The sequence below is a fragment of the Orcinus orca genome, chromosome 11 (assembly GCF_937001465.1).
Source record: "Orcinus orca chromosome 11, mOrcOrc1.1, whole genome shotgun sequence".
Classification (NCBI taxonomy): Eukaryota; Metazoa; Chordata; class Mammalia; order Artiodactyla; family Delphinidae; genus Orcinus; species Orcinus orca.
In genome coordinates this window covers 7156447-7182437 of record NC_064569.1, presented here as the reverse complement: position 1 = coordinate 7182437, position 25991 = coordinate 7156447, and the positions used below count along the sequence as shown (strand labels likewise).

Below are 25991 nucleotides of genomic sequence, written 5' to 3'. Positions count from 1 at the left end.
ACAGATGAATGGATAAAGAAGATGTGGTACTTATATACTATAGAATATTACTCAGCTATAAAAAAGAATGAAATAATGCCATTTGCAGCAACATGGATGGACCTGGAGATTATCATAGTAAGTGAAGTCAGAGAAAGACAAATGTCATATGATATGGTTTATATGTGGAATCTAAAAAGAATGGTACAAATGAACTTATTTACAAAACAGAAATAGGCTCACAGACATAGAAAACAAACTTATGGTTACCAAAGGGACAAGTTGAGGGAGGGAGGGATAAATTAGGAGGTTGGGATTAACATATAAACACTATTATATATAAAATAGATAATCAACAAGGACCTACTGCATAGCACATGGAACAATATTCAATACTTTGTAGTAACCTATATAAGAAAAGAATCTGAAAAAGAATAGATATATATATATGTATAACTGAATCACTTTGCTGCACACCTGAAACTAACACAACGTTGTAAATCAACTATAAGCTAGTATAAAATAAAAATTAGAAAAAAAATACTATTCAACCTCCTTTATTCCTAATGCAGAAAAAAAAAACAGTGAGAATTGTCTTTATTTCTATTTTTTTTGTTTCTTATACCTTTTGTTTCTTTTTTTCTTTTAGCAAAGTGCTTCTCATACTTTAGGATACAATTGAAGCATCTTATCACAGAAAAGAGTTTTCTAACTGTTTGTTCCTGTCTTCTAGTTGGTATGACTAGTTCTTTATTTTTCACACTGTGCTTTGAAACTATGTTCATTATTGCTATTAGATGTATTTCTCTTACTTGAATTTGACTTATTTAGAGCTAAAATCAAGTCTTGTAAATTTTTATTTCACAATTTGTAGAATTTGTAACAGTCTTGGCTAATTTTATTGCTTCATCCCATTAGAAAAGAAAAAGGAATGAAATAATGCCATTTGCAGCAACATGGATGGACCTAGAAATTGTCATACTGAGTGAAGTAAGTCAGATAGAGGAAGACAAATATATGATATCGCTTATTTGTGGAATCTAAAAAAATGTTACAAATGAACTTATTTACAAAACAGAATAGAGTCACAGATGTAGAAAACAAACTTATGGTTACCAGGGGGGAAAGTGGGGGTGGGGGGAGGCAGAAGGACAAACTGGGAGATTGGGATTGACATATACACACTGCTATATAAAAAATAGATAACAAATAAGGACCTACTGTAGAGCACAGGGAACTTTTCTCAATGCTCCATAATGACCTATACAGGAAAAGACTCTAAAAAAGAGTGGACATATGCATATTTATAACTTATTCACTTTGCTGTACACCTGAAACTAACACAACATTGTAAGTCAACTATACTCCAATAAAAATTTTGAAAAAGGAAAGAAAAGAAATGCAAGTGCTGTCTATAGGTAATCTGCACAAAATTATTCATTAGACACATTTGATTATGCAAATAATATTAAAAGTTGTTATAACAATCAAGCTTTAGTGATTTAATTATATTTTGCCTATTTTACTTTAATTTTTTGACATAATTTAACTACAAAACAATAGCTACTTTATGCTTCTAATCTATTAGTCCAAAACAAGTGCAGAAATTTAAAATATTCAATTCAATAACAACAGTATATGAGTCAATATTTCCCCTTTAATTTTTATAAATCTGTAGTGAATGTTTCTCAGTTTTCTTTGGTTGTTTCATGTCCCAAATGGAAGAAAACATGAGCACGAAAGAGAACCTCGCTCTTTTAATTACTTCCCTTTTCTGGTTGACTCCACCTACATTATGAAGTCTTCCTGTTTTTTTGTGGATGTGAAATGATTTTTAGAATTCTTAGTGGTCCTCTTCTTTAGGAGACCATTCCTAGGGAATAATACAAGAAGACTTAAGTATCATAAAACTTTGGAATGGACAAACTCAGAATGGTGCTACATGAAAACTCTGGATCTACTGGTAAAAGCTTCTCATTTGTTCTATTTACCCTTTAATGGAGTGTAGCAATATTCTGGAAGTCAGTGGATCTGATTTAATAGTGATGGGCATCAGGAGGGTAAGTTATAGGCAAAGGGCAATAAGCCTATAAGGCAGTACGTTTTATCTCCCATAGATTTGAAATTGAAGATGTGAGATAAGGATTAGATTTGGCATCAAGTCTGTACAACTGCTGAGGTGCAATTAAGTAAGGAACTAAAATTAACTGAATTGTATTGAGTTTGAAGCTAACGGTTGTTAGAAAAATAGAACAAGGAGGAATGCGTATTGATTGAAAGTTGATCCCCTAGAGGACATGTAGAATAACACGCCTGAGTGTTGAAATCTACTTCGTAACCTATGTGGATGCATTAAACTTATTTAGCATTCTTACTCTTTTTTTTTTCAAGCTTTTAGACTGAGGTATAACATACCACATGAAAGCGTAGGTCATAAATGCACAGTTCAGTGAGTTATCGCAGAGAAGTGACTGTCATAGCATTTTTACTTTTAAATTACTGTTGGGTGAGAGTAAGAAGGAGAATTGAGTGATAGAGCATTTTATGCAGTTTTTGGAGATAAGGCCCAATAGTGGGGTTTTCAAATATGATCTTTGTCACTTTTTCCTCCAATGTATTGTTCAACTACTATTTGGCAGCACTGTGCCAGGTACTGGTGAAACTGGTGAACATGATAGATATAATTCATTCCCTCATGGAACTTGCCATCTAATAATGTGGATGCGGTAGGCTTGGAGATAAGGGTATCCGTGGTTGAATATTGCTCTGTGCCTGAAGGGAGAACTGCCCGCTTCTAAGTTTCATCAACGCCTTTTCAGTTTTCCAGGTTTTAAGGCTCAATCTTGCAATGCTTTTTCCATCCCCAACTCTCTTCTAATTCCTCACCCCTAGATTGCCTATAAACATGAACGTTTTCAAAGCTACTTCACTGAGGCTGTATGATCCTGGGTATGAATTTTTCCTGCTGCCTTGCCATTTAGGGGGAAGGATATTCTGTCTTGGTTTGACCTTCTTTGTTAACCTCAAACCTCTGAAACTATCTGTCTCCTCCAAAGCCTCTTTTTGGGAAGACTCTACTTTTGCTCTCTTTCGTCTTTTCACAGAATTTAGGAGATGTTCTGCCCGCTTAAGTCCCTTCGCTATTGCTGTGGTCTCAGTTCTCAGTGCCTGTTTGGTCACCAGTTCTCTTGGTGAGTACACTGTCAAATTTACTCACAACCTTAGCCCACTGTGGCAAGAGTCACTAAAAAGCAAATAATTCTCCTGAAGGCTAAATAGCATCTAAAAACATGCTTCATGGTTTCAAAGTAGAAGATAATAGGAAAATATCTCCATTTCAATTTCCATTTGAGTCAATAAGTTTCAGTTAGATTTTAACTAGCATTTGAAAAATTCATGGTATTTTCCATATATGTGTGAAATAGGCACTAAATTCCTTACAACTGGCCTTTTCATCCTCACCCTCAGCCTTCTTTCTACAGATCTTAGGATCCTGGAGAAACTTACATAGCTTATCCCTATAAAATTTTGTAATATCTTTTTTTATAGTAAACTATCCATGAGAATATATAGATTGACGTTACAAAGAATATCAGCCATTAAATAAAGAGATCGTACAGTATTGGATTACCCAGATTTACTGGGTTTATGTCACTGCTTAATTTGAAGCCTGAGATACTGAATGAAATAACATTCTCCTGTTGTACCATGGATAGGTCCAGAAATATTTCTCGAATCTGGCTTTGAAAAATAAATAAGTAATCGAAAGAATAATAATTTTCTACTTGCTCTTTGGATCTTGACCGATTGCTGCCCTTACCTGTTGTTACAGGAGGAACAGAGAAGGAGCTGAGGCTAACAGCTGGTGAAAACAAGTGTTCTGGGAGAGTGGAGGTGAAAGTCCAGGAGGAGTGGGGAACTGTGTGTAATAATGGCTGGGACTTGGCCACAGTCTCCGTTGTTTGTAGGCAGCTGGAATGTCCAACTGTTATCAAAGCCACTGGATGGGCTAATTCCAGTGCAGGCTCTGGACGCATTTGGATGGATCATGTTTCTTGTCGAGGGAATGAATCAGCTCTCTGGGACTGCAAACATGATGGGTGGGGAAAGCATAACTGTACTCACCAACAGGATGTTGGAATCACCTGCTCAGGTAAGACTTGCGTAAGTCAAGCCTTAACATGAAATGCTTTGTGAAAAAAAATCTATGGGTTAAATTAAAATCTATGGGTTAACAATTAACAATCTATGGGTTAACAATTAACAATCTATGGGTTAACAATTAAAAAAAATCTATGGGAGCCAGTTTTCTGTAAGTAATCTAGTCCACGTATAAAATTACCCAATCCATTGCTAAAAGACCAGAAAACACATGACAAAGCCCATATTTTAAAAAAATCAAAAGAGATTCTGAGTACTACAATCAATGAGGAAGCGACTAGCTTCAATTTCATATTAAGTAATCCTACGATAACTTTCTACTTCTACATAAAAATATCATAATATCTAAGTTAATTCCTTGTCCCCTTTCCCCGTAAAATGCAGCTTTCATGCATTGGCCCATAAATCATGACCCTTTTGCCCATTAATTGATAATCAACTTTATCAGGAAATAAATATTCTTAGCACTAATCCTTTTTTGTTGGAGGAAGGATGTTTTGCAAAGTAGAATTGCTTCTTCCACTGTACAATGCTATTCATTTACTATTACAAGGTAGTTTTAGTTTTAATTTATAAAACATTTTATAAGTTTCATCTCACTTGTCCTTACAATAGCCCAGACATTTCTGCTGACAAATCCCAAGGTCATGTTTCTGACCCAGTTCAGATTCCCGGGCTTCCAATTTCTCTTTGCTCATGTCGTTGACCTTTATGCAACTTTATCACCACCCAGCCTTTCTAGGAGAGATCATCTCCTCCGTAGGACTGATTTTAGAAAGGACTAATCTCTATCCAGGCATGGTGGTGTAATGGGAGCAACACAGGCTAGTATCTAGAAAATTGCTCAGCTGCTCATTAATGCTATTATTTTGAGCAAGTTGCTAAATCTTTCTAAACTTCAGTTTCTGAGCACCCAATGATATAATACACGTAAAGCTGCTGGTACACTGGTAGGTAATAGGTGTTAAAAATTAACATTAGTTTCCTCTTGGCTCACTGCTTCTCGTTACCTAGACAACTCATTTCTCTTTCTTCTTCCTTCTCTTCCTCCATTCTTCTCCTCTTCCCCCTTCTTCTCTTCTTGTCTTTTATTGTTAATCATTTTGCAGGGAAAGATAAGAAATAACAACTGTAACATCTACAGCAAAGTTAAAAATGCTAATAAATCTTGCCAGACTCTTACTATAATTATTGCTGTCTATAGAGTTGACTGTTGAAGCTAAGACATCAGTGTAGTACTTTTAAGTCGTGTTCTGGTTTTCATACCTTTACATAAGGATCCTTTATATAAGGATGACATTAATCAAACTTGGTTTTTGAAGTTTATACACCTAAACCTCCAACTGGCGTGTAATAATAGAAAGGGATGTGTAGCCACTCAGGGACTCAGGAGTTTCATGAGGTTTCTGAATTCATATTTCTGAGGTTTCAGAGTCTGTGTTTCTGAGATTCTCTACCCTGGTCAGTGCTCAATCCTCAGAGCATCTACTTGGGAAATTCTATTATTGGGAAATTCTATTATTATCACATGCATAATAGTAAAGAGGATAGACTCTGGTGCTAGATTGCTTTTTGTTTGTTTGGGTTTTTTTACATTGTCTCTACTGTTTTCTGGGTGTTGGATCCTGTGTCCATTATTTAACCTCAGTTTGCTTATCTGTGAAGTAGAGATAGTGGTAATGACACATAATGCTTAATGTTGTTGTGAAGACTGAAGATAGCATAGGTAATATGTTTGGAACAGCATATGCACATTTTGATTGTAAGCTATTATTATTATTCATGATACAAAATCTTGTTGAGTAGAGGTCCTTGTCTGGAGTTCAGTGCTTTTAAAATTGAATTACTGTTTCAGAAAAGAACTTCTAAGCATTTTATTCAACCACCAACAGTTTCTGGTTTTTAGGTGTCCCAAAATTTCATCCCAAGTCTCTTTTTTCTCAGGTATTTTAGTCATCATAGAAAATCTAAGGATAGCTTATAAAGAGAATTTTCCTTATGAAAAAGCCATTCTTTGCTAAAAATGGTAGCAGGTGCTTCGGGGGAGGGAAAAGAAAGCTTTGATTCAGAAAAAAATTGGTAAGAAATAAATTATCTTGATTAACTTTTTGCCCCCAATTTTTAATGTTTTTTTAAAATTTTGTTTATTTATTTTTGGCTGCATTGGGTCTTCATTGCTGTGCATGGGCTTTTCGCTACTTGGGGCGAGCAGGGGCTACTGTTTGTTGCAGTGTGCGGGCTTCTCATTGCTGTGGCTTCTCTTGCTGTGGAGCACGGAGTCTAGGCATGCGGGCTTCAGTAGCTGTGGCACGCAGCTTCAGTAGTTGTGCCTCACGGGCTTAGTTGCTCCTCAGCATGTGGAATCTTCCAGGACCAGAGCTCAAACCTGTGTCCCCTGCATTGGCAGGCAGATTCTTAAGCACTGCGCTCCTAGAGAAGTCCTACTGTCTAATGTTTTTGTATACCACTTTTGCAAACTATCGTGCATGCTTATGCATTTTTTTTGCTTTTTCCTGTTTTCTAATTTCAAATTCAACTTCAAGCAATCATTCATGCTCTAAACTGATGGTCATAAAAAAAGATTAAAATAAAAATTTTAACTGTTCAACAAATGACTGGTTTTTCATTTTTGCTTCTTTGTAGTATGAACACATTTTATTTTTTCAAGCTTTTTAAATAAATACTTTGAGGCAAATGTATCTATTTCTACATAGAAGTGTTTATTATGCCTCAGTAATGGAAGGAAACAAAACAAAGCACAAAGTGAAGTTTAATCTGTAAAAGATTTTTTTACAGATTAATTGTTGGTTGGTTTTCAAAAGATTAAAATTCTCCAAAGTGTGAACAGGGGCAGCATCCAAAATGAAGCATCATTTTTAAGGATAGGATCAAATCTCAAGTGACTAGAGGAATATTATTTTCTAAAATCACTTCTGAATAAATATTACTTCTGAATTCTGGTCTTTTCTCCGCTCTAGATGGATCTGATTTGGAGATGAGGCTGATGAATGGAGGAAACCGCTGCTCAGGAAGAATAGAGGTCAAATTCCAAGGACAGTGGGGCACAGTGTGTGACGATAACTTCAACATAAATCATGCTTCTGTGGTTTGTAAACAACTTGAATGTGGAAGTGCTGTCAGTTTCTCTGGTTCAGCTAATTTTGGAGAAGGTTCTGGACCAATCTGGTTTGATGACCTTGTATGCAATGGAACTGAGTCAGCTCTCTGGAACTGCAAACATGAAGGATGGGGAAAGCATAACTGCGATCACGCTGAGGATGCTGGAGTGATTTGCTTAGGTAAGGACTGGCCTGTGCTTTTTCTGTTCTCCATGAGAGGACAAAAAAAGGGGACAAAAGTCTCAAAAGGCTGAACTCCTAAAAACATAATGAAGTCTGCTTCTTTTATCGCCTTATTATTACCCCATTTCAGGATGCAGTTCTGATACCTGTGGAATTTTTACCTTAACTGTAATTAGGATAAGTAGGCTAGGGGGGAATGATGACAGTGAAATTGAGATCCAAGTCAAGAGGGTAGAAGGAAGTGTTTAGAGAATAGTCCACTCCCCCCATCCCTCCAAAAAAAACGAAAGAAAAAGAAAAGTTAACTGTTAAAAACAGGTTAAAATTTTGCTTTCTGTATGTTTTGGAGCACCCCCTTTATCTCCCTCTACCTACAAAAGTCTCCTCTTTAGCCATTTTGACCCACCCTTTCTTAAACCCACCTTTTCTTAAATTCACAGAATCAAATGATTAAAAAAATTGGTTTCCTATTAAAACCTCATTTATGCTAGTGCTATGTTATGAGCAGGCACTGTGTCTGTCTAGAAACTTTCATGTTTCACGCTTGATTACGGGACAGGGACATGGCTTTGCGTGTACAAGACTGTCACTCTCCTTTCTTCACTTGAGTGCCGAGTTTGAAGACCTAGTAAGTCTTGAACCCCAGGGAATATTTAGGAAAATATAACTAGGGTAAAAATGTCCCTGTATTCACCAGGTAGTTTTTTTTCAAATGAAGGAAATTCAATCCAAACTAACTTTAAAATGAGACAATACTGACTCAGAAAAGTGGGAAATCCAGGAGGTACAGTTGGCTCCATCCAAGCACTGCGCGGCTTGCGGGATCTTAGTTCCCCGACCAGGGATCGAAGCCCGGTCACAGCAGTGAAAGCACGGAGTCCTAACCACTGGACAGCCAGGGAATTCCCAAATTGGCTTTTTTCTTGTTGAATAATGTGACCATCTATAGTCTAAACCACAAAGAATGGAATTCCTACAGAAAAGATGGATTCTGTTAGCTGAAGAAAGTGAAAGGGGTTTGGCATAGAAAAAACACAGTGTGTACCTTCTGTTTCCCTTTACCCATCAAAATCTTTCTAGGTCCCCAATCAGCACGTTTCTTCTCAGTGTGTTTTATACATCCTGAGTAATCACAATAAACAGCATTGTGACAACAAGAACCAAAACTGCCTGAGGAAAAAAGCAATTTATTTATTATAGGATATTACTTAGAATCAAGTTCTGTTCTTCGAGGAATATTGATTGGGGGAAGTTGAAAGTAGTAATGGTGAGGTCCCTTTTCTCTTTGCTTTGCGTTTCAACTACAGAAGTGGTCAGAAAGGGGTCAGGCATGTAATACAAACCAGGTAGTCTGGGTAGACAATGAAGTCAGAGGCAAAAGTGAGTATTGAGGCAAACAGGAGTGTGTAGGTCCCACCTAGACACCTGCAAACATATATTTAAAAGGGAAAAAAACAAACAATTCCAACAAAAAATCTGTGGTGATCAAACAAGCGAATCTCTAGATAAATTTCAGTCCCTGGGCCTCCTGTTAGGAGCTCTTCCTATAATGCATGCTCTCCATAGTGAAAAGCCCCGTCGTCTTTTTTGTTTTTTTAATTTTTATTGATTGATTGATCTTTTCCATTACGGTTTAGTACAAGATATTGAATATAGTTCTCTGTGCTATACAATAGGACCTTGTTGTTTATCCGTTCTATATATAATAGTTTGCGTCTGCTAGTCCCAAACTTCCAATCCGTAGAAAGTCCTGTCTTCTTGCCTGATCCACTCCTCCTTCCATCTTTAACAATTTTCAGTGGTAATATATCACTGTTTTCTCTATCTCTCCTTATATCTCCCCCCTTAACTCATCTCAGGTACAGCTGTTTAGAGCGCCTTCGTTCTTGTTTCTTTATCACTGACTTGTTTTGTTTCCCTCTTACAGAGGGAGCAGACCTGAGCCTGAGACTGGTAGATGGAGTCACGGAATGTTCAGGAAGATTAGAAGTGAAATTCCAAGGAGAATGGGGGACAGTGTGTGATGATGGCTGGGATAGTAACGATGCCGCTGTGGCATGTAAGCAACTGGGATGTCCAACTGCCGTCACTGCCATTGGTCGAGTCAACGCCAGTGAAGGAGTTGGACACATTTGGCTTGACAGTGTTTCCTGCCATGGACATGAGTCTGCTCTCTGGCAATGTAAACACCAAGAATGGGGAAAGCATTATTGCAATCATAATGAAGATGCTGGTGTGATATGTTCTGGTAAGTTAAAACAAAACAGAACAAAAAGAAAAACAGAGGAGGAAGGACCTGTGTTCTTTAGGAGTAGGAATAGGTGTGAGATGTGAGAGAGAGAAATATCTAATAATTTCCTTGTTGGGAATTCTTTTACTGTTGTGAAGAATCTTTAACACATTCTTTATATGACTAGTTTGGTGGGTTGTCTGACTCTATTTTCTATAATAATTTTTCCGACTGCTGTTAGGGACCACATTTCAAATTCTAAATCTACCTGGAGCTCCAAAAGACAAAATGATATAAGTCTTTTCTTTATATCTGATTTGCTCGTATTTTTTAGTCACTGACAATTTTTATTAAGTTTTGAAACTGTAATCCCATTTCTAACCAAATTCATGGTTTATACTGACTCTTCAAAAAGCCAGGAGATGGGTAAGCCAGAATTTTCAGTGTCTCAGTATCTGGGAAGGAAGAAGATTTTAAAAATACCCTTTGGGAGCTAACCTCCTTATGTATCTATGGCCTAAGTTTATGTTTCTTTTGCAGATGGATCAGATCTGGAACTGAGACTTAAAGGTGGAGGCAGTCACTGTGCTGGGACAGTGGAGGTGGAAATTCAGAAATTGATAGGGAAAGTGTGTGACAGAGGCTGGGGACTGAAAGAAGCTGATGTGGTTTGCACGCAGCTGGGATGTGGATCTGCACTCAAAACATCCTATCAAGTTTATTCCAAAATTAAGGCAACAAACACATGGCTGTTTTTAAGCAGCTGTAATGGAAATGAAACTTCTCTTTGGGACTGCAAGAATTGGCAATGGGGTGGACTTAGTTGTGATCACTATGATGAAGCCAGAGTTACCTGCTCAGGTAAGACTTTCAATCAACGTGTTAAGTTGCATTCCAATGTTATTCTTTTACATGTAGCTGTCCAGTTTTCCCAGCACCACTTATTGAAGAGACTGTCTTTTCTCCATTGTATATTCTTGCCTCCTTAGTCATAGATTAGATGATCATAGGTGCATGGATTTATTTCTGGGCTGTCTATCCTGTTCTATTGATCTATGTGTCTGTTTTCGTGCCAGTACCATACTCTTTTGTTGATTGTAGCTTTGTAGTATAGTCTGAAGTCAAGGATCCTGATTCCTCCAGCTCCGTTCTTCTTTCTCAAGATTGTCTTTGGCTATTTGGGGTCTTCTGTGTTTCCATACAAATTTTAAATTTATTGTTTAGTTGTGTGAAAAAAATGCCATTGGTAATTTGATAGGGATTGCGTTAAATTTGTAGATTGCTTTGGGTAGTATGGTCATTTTAACCATATTGATTCTTCCAGTCCAGAAACATAGTATATCCTTCCACCTGTTTGAGTCATCTTCAATTTCTTTCATTAGTGTCATAGTTTTCTGAGTACAGGTCTTTTGCTTCCTTAGGTAGGTTTATTCCTAGTTATTTTATTCTTTTTTATGTGATGGTAAATGGGATTGTTTCCTTAATTTCTCTTTCTGATAGTTCATTGTTAGTGCATAGAAATGCAACAGATTTCTGTATATTAATTTTGTATCCTGCAACTTTACTGAATTTGTTGATGAGTTCTAGTAGTTTTTTGGCGGCGTCTTTAGGACTTTCTATATACTGTATCATGTCATCTGCAAACAGTGACAGTATTACTTCTTCCTTTCCAGTTTAGATTCCTTCTATTTCTTTCTCTTGTCTGATTGCTGTTCCTAGAACTTTAGATACTATGTTGAATAAAAATGGCAAGAGTGGGCATCCTTGCCTTTGTTCCTGACCTTAGAGGAAACGCTTTCAGCTTTTCACCATTGCGTTTGATATCAGGTAGATTGCCTATCTGCACTTCACTTAGTTCTTATTCTGGGGTTTTATCTTGTTCCTTTGTTTGCAGTACGTTCCTCTGTTGCCTTATTTTGCCTAACTTGCTGTTTTCAGTTCTACATATCTGGTAGATTGGTTACATTTCCCAAACTTAGAGAAATGGCCTTTTGTGGGAAATGTCCTATGCTTTCAGCAGCACACTCCCCTCTGGTCACCAGAGCTATATGCTCTAGGGGTGCCCCCCATGTTGACTGCACAAGTCCTTCTGATGTGTTTGGCATGGGGTAGCTGGCTGCAGAGACCAGGGGTGTCCCAGGACTAGTGCTGTTTCACTGTGGGTTGAGCCAGGTTCTACAATGGGTGATTGCAGAGCCAGGGTTCTCAGATCTAGTGTCATACTGCTGGTGGGTAGAGCTTTTTCCTGACATGGCTGGCTGTGGGTTCCGGGGTGTCCCAAAGCTAGTGTTGGCCTGCTGGTGAGTGGAGCTGGTTCCTGGGGCAGATGGCTGAGGGGTCCAACATGTCTCAGAGTTGGTGTCCACCTGCTTGTCAGTGGGACCAATGTCCAAGGGATCCTGGGGCTGGTGCCCACCTACTGATGCATGAAGCCATGTCCTGGGGCTAATGCCAGCCACTGGAAGGCAGACAGTTCCTGGGGTCCCAGCTATAGGGCCCAGGAATCCCAGAGCTGGTGTTGGCCTGCTGATGGACAGGGCCAGGGGCCAGGGTCCCAGAGGTGCTGGTACTGGCCTCCTGGTGGGTGGGCTGTGTCCTGACAAGGCAGGTTGTGGGGCTACGGTGGTCCTAGGGCTGGGGTCTGTCCACTGGGGGATAAGGCTTGTCCCAGGGCCAGCACCAGCGCTCTGGTGCATGGAGCCGGGTCCCAGGGGCTCTGGCTGCAGGGCCCTAGTGGTCCCTGCGCTAGTGCCGGCCCACGGTCGTGTGGGGCTGGGTCCTGGGCCCTCTGGTGGGCAGGGCCATGTTCCAGGGTAGCTGTGGGCTCAGGATGTCTCAAGGAAGCCTGCCTGCTGGTAGGGGCAGTAGTGGGGGAGGGGTGTTGCTGCCTAATAAATTGGTTGGTCTCACAGTACTGGTGCTGACAGGCTGGTGAGTGGGTCTGAGTCCTGGTGCTAATAAGCTAAAGAGAGGATTCCAAAAATGACTTTTTCTAACACCAGTATCCTTGTGGTAGAATGAGCTCCCCAAAATGACTGCTGCCAGTGTCTATGTTCTCAGGGTGAACTCCAGTCACCTCCTGCCTCTCCGGGGGGCTCTCCAAGGTCAGCAGGTGGATCTGACCCAGGCTCCTTTCAAATTACTGCTTCTGCCCTGTGTCCCGGAGAGGGTGAGATTTTGTGTGTGTCCTTTATGAGTGGAGTCTCTATTTCCCACAACCCTCGGCTCTCCCAAAAGTAAGCCCTGCTGGCCTTCAAAGCCAAACGTTCTGGGGGTGCAGGACCCCTGCGCTTGTCTTCCTGGTGCAGGATCCCTGGGCTGGGGAGCCCGATATGAGACTTAACTTCTCAAGTTGGATGCTTAATTAATTTTGATTCTTTCCTGTTTATTAATATAACCATTTGAGGTTATAGGTTTTCCACTGAGTGTACCAGTAGCTATATCGTATAATTGATGAATTGATGCTCTGTGAATCTGGGGCACAGAACTTCCTATGACTGTTATGTGGTCATTGTGAATTGCTCTTTTTAGTATTATAAGGTTTCCATCTTTTATGGTTGAACAATTTTTTTTTTCTGGCTATGCCACACAGCTTGTGGGATCTTAGTTCTCCGACCAGGGATTGAACCTGCGCCCTTGGCAGTGAAAGCGAGGAGTCCTAACTACTGGACCGCCAGGAAATTCCCCCCGAATTTTTGTTCTGAATCAAATTTGTCTGATGTTAATACCTCACCTGTTGCTTTATTTTCTATTCTCTTACTTTCAACCTTTACAAATAATTTTGTTCCAGGTGCATCACTTGTACTCATAATAGAATTGGGATTTATGTTGAAAAGGACTCTGATAGAGTTACTTTTTTGAAATGGGAGATGTATTTGACCTTAACTTAGTCATATTATACGTTATTATGTTGTCATAATTATATATGACATAATATTTATTGTCGTGTAATATGCTATAACTGAAAACATATTTCACTCTATGACTTTTATGGGGCCTTTGCATGTGTTTGGGAATGTGTAACCATGTTTGTATGTCTGATAATTTCCTTCTAAATTTAGAAAGGGTTGTCTCTTTTCCTATTAATTTATTTTATTTAATTAGTATGAAGTTTAGCGGCAACTACAAGAAATACCACCTGAGTGGCTAAAGAAAAAAAATTTTTTTTCTCATTTAAAAATAAGTCAAATAGGTAAGAAGTTTAAGGCTGTTTGGGTGGTGCTGTGGTCACCAAGAAACACCTAGAGTTGTTCTTCTGCAGTAATTTATCAAATGCTACTGGACAAGGATCATGAGTTGCCCTGCAAGTGACGAAATGTGTTGGTGAGCCAGTTAGATAGAGCAGGTTCTGCCCTCTGAGAAGCTGCTCTCTGCGCGCTGTCCTTCATGAGCGCAGGTGCTCTTCTCAGGGCAGTACTTCCTAGTGCGTCTTTCTCATAGTCAATTCTAAGTTCAGTTTGGAGAGTATACCTGTCCGGGGGCTGCACAGCTTTCACAACCCACTCTCTGCTGATACTGATTTAGGGACCCTTGGATTGCTTTTAGGGTTGAGTAATCATTAGCCGATGTCGGCTGCCCTCAAAGGCAGCAAAACATTCTCTCCAAACTTAGTAGGCTTCTAGTCTGTTTGCTTTAACCCAATGCCGTGTGAAAGTAACAACAAAGAATCAATTACGTACTTTGATCTGTCCTGTGACCAGGCCCTGCCTCTTAATTTATTGGCCACTCCCTCACGAAATTAGTATTTATCCTTCCATTCCTTCTTGCAGTCTAGCTTCTTCTAGACTGAGCTTACCTCTCTCTTAAGTGTTGAAAGTGGCAAGGAGGATTCATGCCATGTCAACATTCTGCTATTTTTCTTTCTTTATACCTTTATAAAAGTATACTTTTCTTTTTGTACACTTTTCCCAGTATGTTCTCAAAGTTTTCGGCTTTAGTAAGCGCGTGGTTTTCTTTTCAAGGTGACATTTGTCCAAATATCTTACCGTGGATAACATGACTTATTAGCTTTCCGGCCTACAATATCTGAGTCATTAGTATATTCTGCCCATGAATTCCATTCAACCCCATCCAAAATTTAGGTTTTATTACTAGAGTACCTCACTTACGATAACACATTCTGAATTATTTAGGATTCTATTAAGCCGCCTATAATAGAAATCGCACATAGCATACATCTGCAACTTAAGGTGGGCCCCTCTCTTTACAAAATTATATTTTTGTTTGCTATCTGCCGTACGTGCACTTTGCTTCCTTTTGTAAACTCTCTTACTATATTTCTGTAGCTTTTTGGAAGCTCTTCTATTAATACTTATTTTGGGGCCTAGATTTTAGCTCTCTCCTTGTTTTTCTAGAAATAGAGTTTGTAATTTTATTTTTTGATTTACTTGATACTTTCAGAAGATTTCCAGGAAAAAAATTATGGAAATACCGTCTCTGTGCCTGTCAAGTTCAAACTACGAATTCCATAATATGTTCAAATTCTTAGACTTTTATAAAGCACAAGGTTTTATGGCTGATAGGGGCCAGAACTAAGTAAAGCTGGAAGACTAGAAAGACAAAGTAACAATTTATCCCTGACACGTAGTTTAGACAAGCCAGCTACAAAGAAGTCTAAGAATTTTGGCCACAGAATTGCTTTGAATCCTGGACATTTTGTTTGTGATGACTGTATATTTGCTGTAGAGGACATCTGAACCTAAGAAATAGTTCATTTGAGTTGTGTTTTATTTTACTAAAGTCTAAAAAATAATTTTGAGACTAGAATGATTGATACTTCTTCAGAGGCTGGAAAGGAATAAATGATGAAAATGTATCAATGCTTCTTTAAAGCATATTGTGTATTTTATCTATTACTAAACAAAAGGAAGTAACTCTAATTAATTATTTCTTATATTTGCTCTTCATTTCTCCATTTCTTCATTTCTTCATTTCTACAGAAAGAAATGGATACAGATTTAGTTACTGATGTCAGGGAAAGTTTAACTTATTGATTAAAGGAGCTAAATCCAGGCACAAAAATTCAATTAATGGCTTTTATGTTAAAATGCACTCATAGGTTTAACAGGAAAAAAAAATCCCTTAACGGGGTAAATTACCAATATTCTAACCATGTACACAGAGTAAATGGTATAAGGAAGCCAATCTGTGGTACAGATTAATGTGTTACAAGCAGATTCATGAAATAAAGGCTGAGGATACAGTCTCCAAGACATTTCTGGGTGGAAGAATTTCTCTTTTGCCCTGAACTCAAATATTTTATGACAAAGGAAATAAGAGGATACTTACAGAAGGGACTTGTTTTCAAGTGCTTCACAAGTTTTCACCATTAAAGAGAAAGTTATTTGTTTTTTGCTTTTTTTTGGTTGGGGGGAGGTTGTTTTTTCACTGGTTGTGTTTTATTTTGTGTGAGATTGATCTAGATGAGAGAGCAAGAGGTTAAAAGAAAGCTGAATTTGGCTCAATCTAAGAAACTGTTTTTATTCCAAGGTTTAGGTCTGTCCAAAAGTGGAATAGGATTATATGAATATTAGCTAATGATGTCTTGGAGGAATTTCATGCTCAAATAATGATTCAACAAGATTAAATCAAGGACTTGACTCAAGAATCTCATTATTTGTGTTGTAGAGGCATTATTTGCTTTAAAGTCTTAGCTGTGTTTAGAAAGCAACGTGTTCTTCAACTCAAATTTGGATAGAACTTGCTTTGTACATATTTAATGGATAAGTGGTGAAATTTTTGCATGCTGAGTTATTTTATGCTTCTATAATAGAGAATATAGTAAGATCTAGAACACTTTAGGAAATTGACGAGGGCTGATAGTATATCTGTGTCATGCTGATAGTAATGTTGAGGGATCGTAAAAATTAGTGATATCTAACAGCAGGCATCTCTAAAAGACTTATACCTTTTAGAAAGTCCAATTTCATATGCATTTCCTTTCTTTCCTCTCTTTTAAGATGAATTAAAGGAAATAGTTTGTATCTCGCACGTAACTTGAATTACCGCTGAGTATGTTAAAAGAAACTCACACTTATCTTGATGAGTGTGCTCTCAACCCGGCAAAGAATGTCCTTAAAACCTGAGCCCCATTTCTTCAGCTTTATTTCTGGTGTGTCTTTTCTTTACGTTTTAAATTCCAACCATGGTAAACTATCCATAATTTCTCAATTACATCATGCTATTTCATGACTGTATTCTTTAAATGCCGTATCACACGTTATTTACTTGGCAAACTCCTCATCTTTTTATCAAACTCAGTTCAGATTTAATAGAGCTGGTGACTCCTTCATTTGTTAGTTTTGTATCTAAAATATGTATCTAGTTTTGGACTCAAATTATTATTTGAACATGTGTATCTTCTACTAAATTATGTGTTCTTGAAGGAGAGAGCAATTAATGAGAAACTGAGCAGCCTTGAAAAGAAGTAATTTTTTCCCAGGTACATAAGGTTGGGAAATACGTAATAAGTAGAGAGAAAAGTGTCTGCAGAGGTACAGAAGCTTGAGAAAGCACATTTAGGCTGAGGTATCCGGTATGATTGGTAGAGTAATAGATGTTAAGGCTTTTCAGGTGACATCATAGAGTATTTTCAAGTATGCTAAGAAAACAATGCTTATTATCCCCCCTTAATTTGAATAGATGGGTGATATTGGGGAAGCTGCCAAAGCTCTCTGTGCTGCAATTTCCTCAAAAGAAAAAAATGGTGATAATAATAATATCTACTCCCTCATGGGAATTACACAGCAAGTGATCAATACATGTTAGCTACTGTGGTTATGATTATTATTAGTAGTATTAGAATTATCTATCCTCACTGATAGACTGAACTCTGTGCCCATCCAAATGCCTAAAATATTGTAGGTTCTTAATAATATTCGTTAAAAAGATAATTATATAAGTAGTAAAGAAACACCGACTTACCTTGAAGACAAAGAAATTACGTGAAAATATTTGAACTTTAATAATACACTCATGGTCATAGTGTAGATTTATTGGAAAGAGGATTTAGAAGCTAGGAGACCACTTAGGAAGCTATTGCAAAAGTCTACACGACAGGGCTTCCCTGGTGGCATAGTGGTTAAGAATCCGCCTGCCAATGCAGGGGGCACGGGTTCGATCCCTGGTTGGGGAACTAAGATCCCACATGCCGCGGGGCAACTATGCCCGTGCGCCACAACTACTGAGCCTGCGCTCTAGAGCCCATGAGCCACAACTACTGAAGGCCATGTACCTAGAGCCTGTGCTCCGCAACAAGAGAAGCCACTGCAATGAGAAGCCCGTGCACCACAACGAAGAGTAGCCCCCGCTCGCCGCAACTAGAGAAAAGCCCGCGTGCAGCAACGAAGACCCAACGCAGCCAAAAATAAATAAATTAAATAAATAAAAAGTCTACATGACATATGATGGCAAATTACATCAAAGTAACTATAAATATGGAGGAAAAGTATGCTGGAGGACTGACACATACCGGTGGCTTCTTCATGTGCGGTGTATTGTAGGGTATCACGATTCTAGGCTCTCTAGTATACTGCCTGGCTTCAAATCCTGGCCCTTCACTAATTTGCTGTGCGACCTTAGCAAATTACTACAGTTCTCTATGTTTTAGTTTCCTTGTCTGTAAAACTGGAATGTTATTAATAGTTATACCCTAAGGCAATTGTAAGGATGAAATAATGTTTGTTAAATACTTACTAAAATGCCATATATATATATATATATATATATATATACACAAGATAAGTGTTCCCTTTAATATTCACTACTATCATTATTACCATGATTTATGGGGAGATAAAAAGGGGGTCCAATTTCAGGTGATTCTAATTTGGTCCTGGATAGCATTAATTGAGTAAGGAATACCATGGGCTTGTCAGTACATAATTCATTCCATTTTGAACACCTTAAGTTCCAGATGTCCAAGTAGATCTGCTTATACATATAAATTTAAAGAGAAATGTATAGATGAAAACATATTTATTGGCAGTTAAGAGAAGATGTCCATTGAGAAGATGAGAAAGGAGGATAGAACTTTGGTTGGGGAACACACGAAAGGTTCTGATAAAGCACTGTCAGGCAGGAAGGAGGAGAAAACAGGGAAAAGGAGCATCTCGGGTCAAGTGTGACAGGGAAGAAGAGGTCTGCTGTTCATTTTGGAAACAGGAAGTGTTGATATATTAAAAATCCTTACCTAGAACCGTTTGAAATGGTTGGGGCAGACCACTTGGGTGAAGGACTGCATATAGGGCTAAAAAGTAGAGAGAATGGACACCCATTATCTGTGGTCTCCAGTGTGATGCTTAATATAGGCAAAATACTGAAAGGAACGAGTAATCATGCTCCAGGAATTACAGGTTCCAGGAGGCAGAGTTCCAGAACTGTCTCCGATGAAGTGGTCCAATGAAGGATGGGGAGGTCTGGAATTTGCTAAGCCGAACTCTAGGCAGAAAAGCCAAGAGGAGAGAATAGCTTCCCTTTCTCACTTTTCACTCCCTGCCTCACTCTCATCATGAAGGAAAATCTTGGAATCATGTTGTCTCTCACTGAAATATTATTTTTCAGCCCACAGGGAACCCAGACTAGTCGGAGGGGACATTCCCTGCTCTGGTCGTGTTGAAGTGAAACATGGCGACACCTGGGGCACCGTCTGTGATTCTGACTTCTCTCTGGAAGCGGCCAGCGTGCTATGCAGGGAATTACAATGCGGCACAGTCGTCTCTATCCTGGGGGGAGCTCACTTTGGAGAAGGAAACGGACAGATCTGGGCTGAAGAATTCCAGTGTGAGGGGCACGAGTCCCATCTTTCACTCTGCCCAGTAGCACCCCGCCCAGACGGGACTTGTAGACACAGCAGGGACGTTGGAGTAGTCTGCTCAAGTGAGACCCAGAGCACATGTTCAACGTGTTCCCATACTGTGAAGAGGGTAGGGTTAGGTAGTCACAGACATCTTTTTACAGCCCTGTCTCCTTTCAGGATACACAGAAGTTCGCTTGGTTCATGGCAAGTCCCCATGTGAGGGAAGAGTGGAGCTCAAGATTCTTGGGACGTGGGGATCTCTCTGCAACTCTCACTGGGACATGGAAGATGCTCATGTTCTCTGCCAGCAGCTTAAATGCGGAGTTGCCCTTTCTACCCCAAGAGGAGCACCTTTTGGGAAAGGAAGTGGGCAGGTCTGGAGGCACATGTTTCACTGCACGGGGACTGAGCGGCACATGGGAGATTGTCCCATGACTGCTCTGGGTGCGTCGCTGTGTTCTGTGGGGCAAGTGGCCTCTGTAATCTGCTCAGGTAAGAGAAAAAGGCCAACGATGAGCCTCTCCCACGGTGGTGTGCCTTAAGAGAGGGCGTAACGATAGCAAAGAACAGGAGTAAAAGGGAGTGATCCGTTTTGAGGGATCATGAGAAATGTGCCAGAATAGTAACTTCATTTATCTTTTCAGAGGGAAAGTAAACTTAATTTTCATGGGCCTCATCATTATTTAGTGCTTAACCATGTGCCTTCTCAGAGTACCTGATTCATTCCCAGCCTGGTTGACCCATCCACCTTTCTCTAAAGCTATGTTTGTCCTAGCTCACCTATTTAACACTCCAGCTGACCTCCTTTCCTCACCCCAACTTTTTGTATCTCTTGTGACTGATGACGTTTGGTGTTTGCAGGAAACCAGAGTCAGACGCTACCCCCGTGCAATTTATCATCCTCGGACCCAACAAGCTCTCTTTTTTCAGAAGAAAGTGGTGTTCCCTGCATAGGTAAGAATCAGTGACCAGTCTATGAAAATGATCTCAAAATCCTTAGAAATGCATATATATTTTATTTTCTCTTTGCAGGGAGTGGTCAACTTCGCCTGGTAAATGGAGGCGGGCGTTGTGCTGGGAGAATAGAGATCTATCATGAGGGCTCCTGGGGCACCATCTGTGATGACAGCTGGGACCTGAATGATGCCCACGTGGTGTGCAAACAGCTGGGCTGTGGAGGGGCCATTAATGCCATCGGTTCTGCTCATTTTGGGGAAGGAACAGGGCCCATCTGGCTGGATGAGGTGAACTGTAATGGAAAAGAATCTCGTATTTGGCAATGCCATTCCCATGGCTGGGGGCGGCATAACTGCAGGCATAAGGAGGATGCAGGAGTTATCTGCTCAGGTAAGTTCTGCATAATTACAATTGATTATAATTGTATAAGAAAGGACTGAGGTGGGGCAAAGGGTAGTGAAGGATATTAATCTGAGCAAATTCCCTAAAATACAGGTTCAGAGGGAACACTTGTGAGATTCAGGCTGCCAGAAGTGTGGATTTGATGAATTAGTGCTACCTCATGTGCAAGGTAGTATCATATCAGAAAGAGAAAAATTCAGAAGTGAGTTTGCATATCATGAAAATGACAGCAAAACTAATCATAAGTTCTTTTATAAACATATGTGGAGCTGGATGTTGGGTAAGGATTTAGTGCACCACTTGACGATAGCTGTATTAATAAAGTAGATTAAAAAGGACAGCAGAAGTACATTTGGTGCTACATTCTACAGAGAAGAAGATAATCACCACGCCCAAGTCATTTTTAATGACAGTTAAATTACCATAACAGGACACTGCTCTTGTTTTGTCTACATGGTAAGATTTTAGAAAGCATTGTGAAGTACAGAAATGTACTCAGTTGTAGTGTATGGGAAAAAAAGAGTGCTGTGACTTAGGGAAGTGACAAATTCTGTACGCCAGAAGAGATTTTGCTATCGATCACATTCAGTGACGTAAATCTGGTAGAGGACATACACAACAGAACTGTGAAGTGTCAGAGAGGGAAATATTTCATTTTAAGGAAATGTATATAAAACATTGGTTTTAGTGGCTGAGTATCTCAATAAATTTTAACTATCAAGGACAACTGCCCAAAAATGAACAGAATAGGGTTAGAAAGCTAAAAGTACAGTAATTTAGGGAGAAAAAAAATCCAAACTATGTAATTCATAAAAGGCTCTGAGCCTTTGATTAAGGTTTAGAAGTCAACTTAGAATCACTGTTGGCATTCTAAAGAGGTCTCTAATTACAAAATCCAAGACTAGAAAACCAGAAATATTTATAGAACAAATACTATATTTTAACAAAATCTACCAAATCATCCAGAAGTTTCTAAAGAATTACTAGTAATGAAATTACTAGTGTATCGTACCTATTTTTAAATCCATTTTCACATCAGAGTAAAGGGAGAGAGTCCTCTGAATCTTCAGAAAAGATTTAAAACTGCTAACTCTCTATCTCACCCCAGAGTTCATGTCTCTGAGACTCATCAGTGAAACCAGCAGAGAGACCTGTGCAGGACACCTGGAAGTTTTTTACAATGGAGTTTGGGGCAGCGTTGGCAAGAGTAACATGTCTGCAGCCACGGTGGGAGTGGTATGCAGGCAGCTGGGCTGTGCGGACAAAGGGAGCATCATCCCTGCATCTTCAGACAAGACGATGTCCGGACACATGTGGGTGGACAATGTTCAGTGTCCTAAAGGGCCTGACACCTTATGGCAGTGCCCATCATCTCCATGGAAGAAGAGACTGGCCAGCCCCTCAGAGGAGACCTGGATCTCGTGTGCCAGTGAGTATCTGTTGGACTGTATGAAACTTCCATTCTGTAGCTCCACTAGCATCTTCTGATCTAACTAAGCAAGAATGAGTAAACTTTGGTTAATCCTTATTCTACCTGGATAATGTAATGGGTTGTATTTAAGTTGGCCTGTAGGTACTCAGGATCAGTGATCATTTCCCCAAAAACTATCATACTCTGACGGTCTTCTCAAAATTTTATTCAGTTGCTATCTCTGTGAACAAATGAGGAGAAGAGAATATGTAATTCAGCATTTGACTATTGAATCGCCCCATTTTTCTTTCAAATAGTATCTCGTTACACTTAATATAAAGCAGTCAGAAAGATCAATCCTGAATTATTTTCCCATTCTACACCTTTTTAAGCTGGAAGAAGATTTCTATCTACCTGGCAGTTTGAGAGAATTTAACATTATATATTTACAATGTTAACTTTATCTATTTGACATTTCCTAAGTCACACTAACATTCTTTTTTAAAAAATTTTATTGGAGTATAGTTGACTTACAATGCTGTGTTAGTTTCACGTGTCACACTAATATTCTTATGTCCAGGACGAAATACACCCAGTTTGCTGGAGGGACATATACTTTCATAAAAGATGAATTTTGTAAAAATGTAAAATTTAGGGCTTCCCTGGTGGCGCAGTGGTTGAGAGTCCGCCTGCCGATGCAGGGGACACGGGTTTGTGCCCCGGTCCGGGAAGATCCCACGTGCCGCGGAGTGGCTGGGCCCGTGAGCCATGGCCGCTGAGCCTGCGCGTCCAGAGCCTGTGCTCCACAACGGGAGAGGCCACAACAGTGAGAGGCCCATGTACCGCAAAAAAGAAAAAGAAAAAAAAAAAGTAAAATTTAAAATACACGTTAAATAAGCAAAGTTTTAAAACAGATTTTTTTATATCATAATCCTTTTATTTTTAAACATCTTTATTGGAGTATAATTGCTTTACAATGGTGTGTTAGTTGCTGCTTTATAACAAAGTGCATCAGCTATACATACACATATATCCCCGTATCTCCTCCCTCTTGCGTCTCCCTCCCACCCTCCCTATCCCACCCCTCTAGGTGGACACAAAGCACCAAGCTGCTCTCCCTGTGCTATGCAGCTGCTTCCCACTAGCTATCTGTTTTACATTTGGTAGTGTATATATGTCCATGACACTCTCTCACTTCTACCCATCCCTGTGTCCTAAAGTCCATTCTCTACGTCTGTGTCTTTATTCCTGTCCTGCCCCTAGGTTCTTCAGAACCATTTTATTTTTTTATTCCACTTATATGTGTTAGCATATGGTATTTGTTTTTCTCCTTCTGACTTACCTCACTCTGTAGGACAGACTCTAGGTCCAACCATCTCACTACAAATAGTTCAATTTCGTTTCTTTTTATGGCTGAGTAATATTCCATTGTATACATGTGCCACATCTTCTTTATCCATTCATCTGTCAATGGACACTTAGGTTGCTTCCACATCCTGGCTATTGTAAATATAACTGCAATGAACATTGTAGTACATGACTCTTTTTGAATTATGGTTTTCTCAGGGTATATGCCAAGTAGTGGGATTGCTGGGTCATATGGTAGTTCTATTTTTAGTTTTTAAGGAACCTCCATACTGTTCTCCATAGTGGCTGTGTCAATTTACATTCCCACCAACAGTGCAAGAGGGTTCCCTTTTCTCCACACCTGCTCCAGCATTTATTGTTTCTAGATTTTTTGATGATGGCCATTCTAACTGGTGTGAGGTGATAACCTCATTGTAGTTTTGATTTGCATTTCCCTAATGATTAGTGAAGTTGAGCATTCTTTCATGTGTTTGTTGGCCATCTGTATACCTTCTTCGGAGAAATGTCTATTTAGGTCTTCTGCCCATTTTTGGATTGGGTTGTTTGTTTTTTTGATATTGAGCTGCATGTAAATCTTGGAGATTAATCCTTTGTCAGTTGCTTCATTTGCAAATATTCTCTCCCATTCTGAGGGTTGTCTTTTCATCTTGTTTATGTTTTCCTTTGCTGTGCAAAAGCTTTTAAGTTTCGTTAGGTCCCATTTTTTTATTTTTATTTCCATTTCTCTAGGAGGTTGGTCAAAAAGGATCTTGCTCTGATTTATGTCATAGAGTGTTCTGCCTATGTTTTCCTCTAAGAGTTTGATAGTGTCTGGCCTTACGTTTAGGTCTTTAATCCATTTCGAGTTTATTTTTGTGTATGGTGTTAGGGACTGTTCTAATTTCATTATTTTACATGCATCTGTCCAGTTTTCCCGCACCACTTATTGAAGAGGTTGTCTTTTCTCCATTGTATATTCTTGCCTCCTTTATCAAAAATAAGGTGACCATATATGCGTGGGTTTATCTCTGGGCTTTCTGTCCTGTTCCATTGATCTATATTTCTGTTTTTGTGCCAGTACCATAGTGTCTTGATTACTGTAGCTTTGTAGTATAGTCTGAAGTCAGGGACCCTGATTCCTCCAGCTCCATATTTCTTTCTCAAGATTGCTTTGGCTCTTCGGGGTCTTTTGTGTTTCCATACATATTGTGAAATTTTTTGTTCTACTTCTGTGAAAAATGCCATTGGTAGTTTGATAGGGATTGCATTGAATCTGTAGACTGCTTTGGGTAGTATAGTCATTTTCACAATGTTGATTTTTCCAATCCAATAACATGGTATATCTCTCCACCTATATGTATCATCTTTAATTTCTTTCATCAGTGTCTTATAGTTTTCTGCATACAGGTCTTTTGTCTCCTTAGGTAGGTTTATTCCTAGGTATTTTATTCTTTTTCTTGCATTGGTAAATGGGAGTGTTTTCTTAATTTCACTTTCAGATTTTTCATCATTAGTGTATAGGAATACAAGAGATTTCTGTGCATTAATTTTGTATCCTGCTACTTTTCCAAATTCATTGATTAGCTCTAGTAGTTTTCTGGTAGCATGTTTAGGATTCTCTATGTATAGTATCATGTCATCTGCAAACAGTGACAGCTTTACTTATTCTTTTCTGATTCGGATTCCTTTTATTTCTTTTTCTTCTCTGATTGCTGTGGCTAAAATTTCCAAAACTATGTTGAATAATAGTGGTGAGAGTGGACAACCTTGTCTTGCTTCTGATCTTAGTGGAAATGGTTTCAGTTTTCACCATTGAGAACGATGTTGGCTGTGGTTTTGTCATATATGACCTTTATTATGTTGAGGTAAGTTCCCTCTTTGCCTACTTTCTGAAGGGTTTTTATCATAAATGGGTGTTGAATTTTGTCAAAAGCTTTTTCTGCATCTATTGAGATTACCATATGGTTTTTATCCTTCAGTTTGTTAATATGGTTTATCACGTTGATTGTTTTGCATATATTGAAGAATCCTTGCTTTCCTCGGATAAACCCCCTTGATCATCGTGTATGATCCTTTTAAGGTGCTGTTGGATTCTGTTTGCTAGTATTTTGTTGAGGTTTTGTTTTTGTTTTGTTTTGTTTTGTTTGCGGTATGCAGGCCTCTCACTGTTGTGGCCTCTCCCGTTGCGGAGCACAGGCTCCGGACGCACAGGCTCAGCAGCCATGGCTCACGGGCCCAGCCTCTCCGTGGCATGTGGGATCTTCCCAGACCGGGCCACGAACCCGTGTCCCCTGCATCGGCAGGCAGACTCTCAACCACTGCGCCACCAGGGAAGCCCTCTCCTAGTGTTTTGGTCAGAAAAGATACTTGATACGATTTCAATTTTCTTAAATTTACCAGGGCTTG

At 39.2% G+C, this 25991-nt stretch overlaps 1 protein-coding gene across 3 annotated transcripts in view; it reads left to right on the top strand.

Annotated features, from left to right (window-relative positions):
- The first annotated feature begins 1783 nt into the window (after window positions 1-1783).
- LOC101271290 (scavenger receptor cysteine-rich type 1 protein M130) overlaps window positions 1784-25991 on the top strand; it is a 33847-nt gene continuing 9639 nt past the window's right edge. For 2 of the 3 annotated variants that reach the window (XM_033404355.2, XM_012536463.3), the window contains exons 1-11: window positions 1785-1942; window positions 3084-3170; window positions 3812-4132; window positions 7119-7439; window positions 9370-9690; window positions 10213-10533; window positions 19234-19548; window positions 19646-19960; window positions 20330-20422; window positions 20501-20815; window positions 21936-22256. In XM_033404355.2, coding sequence (XP_033260246.1) covers window positions 1897-1942; window positions 3084-3170; window positions 3812-4132; window positions 7119-7439; window positions 9370-9690; window positions 10213-10533; window positions 19234-19548; window positions 19646-19960; window positions 20330-20422; window positions 20501-20815; window positions 21936-22256 — 2776 coding nt within the window. In that variant the 5' untranslated portion in view covers window positions 1785-1896. Of the gene's footprint in view, window positions 1943-3083; window positions 3171-3811; window positions 4133-7118; window positions 7440-9369; window positions 9691-10212; window positions 10534-19233; window positions 19549-19645; window positions 19961-20329; window positions 20423-20500; window positions 20816-21935; window positions 22257-25991 lie in introns of all 3 variants that reach the window. The other variant, XM_033404356.2, reaches the window with a different exon arrangement.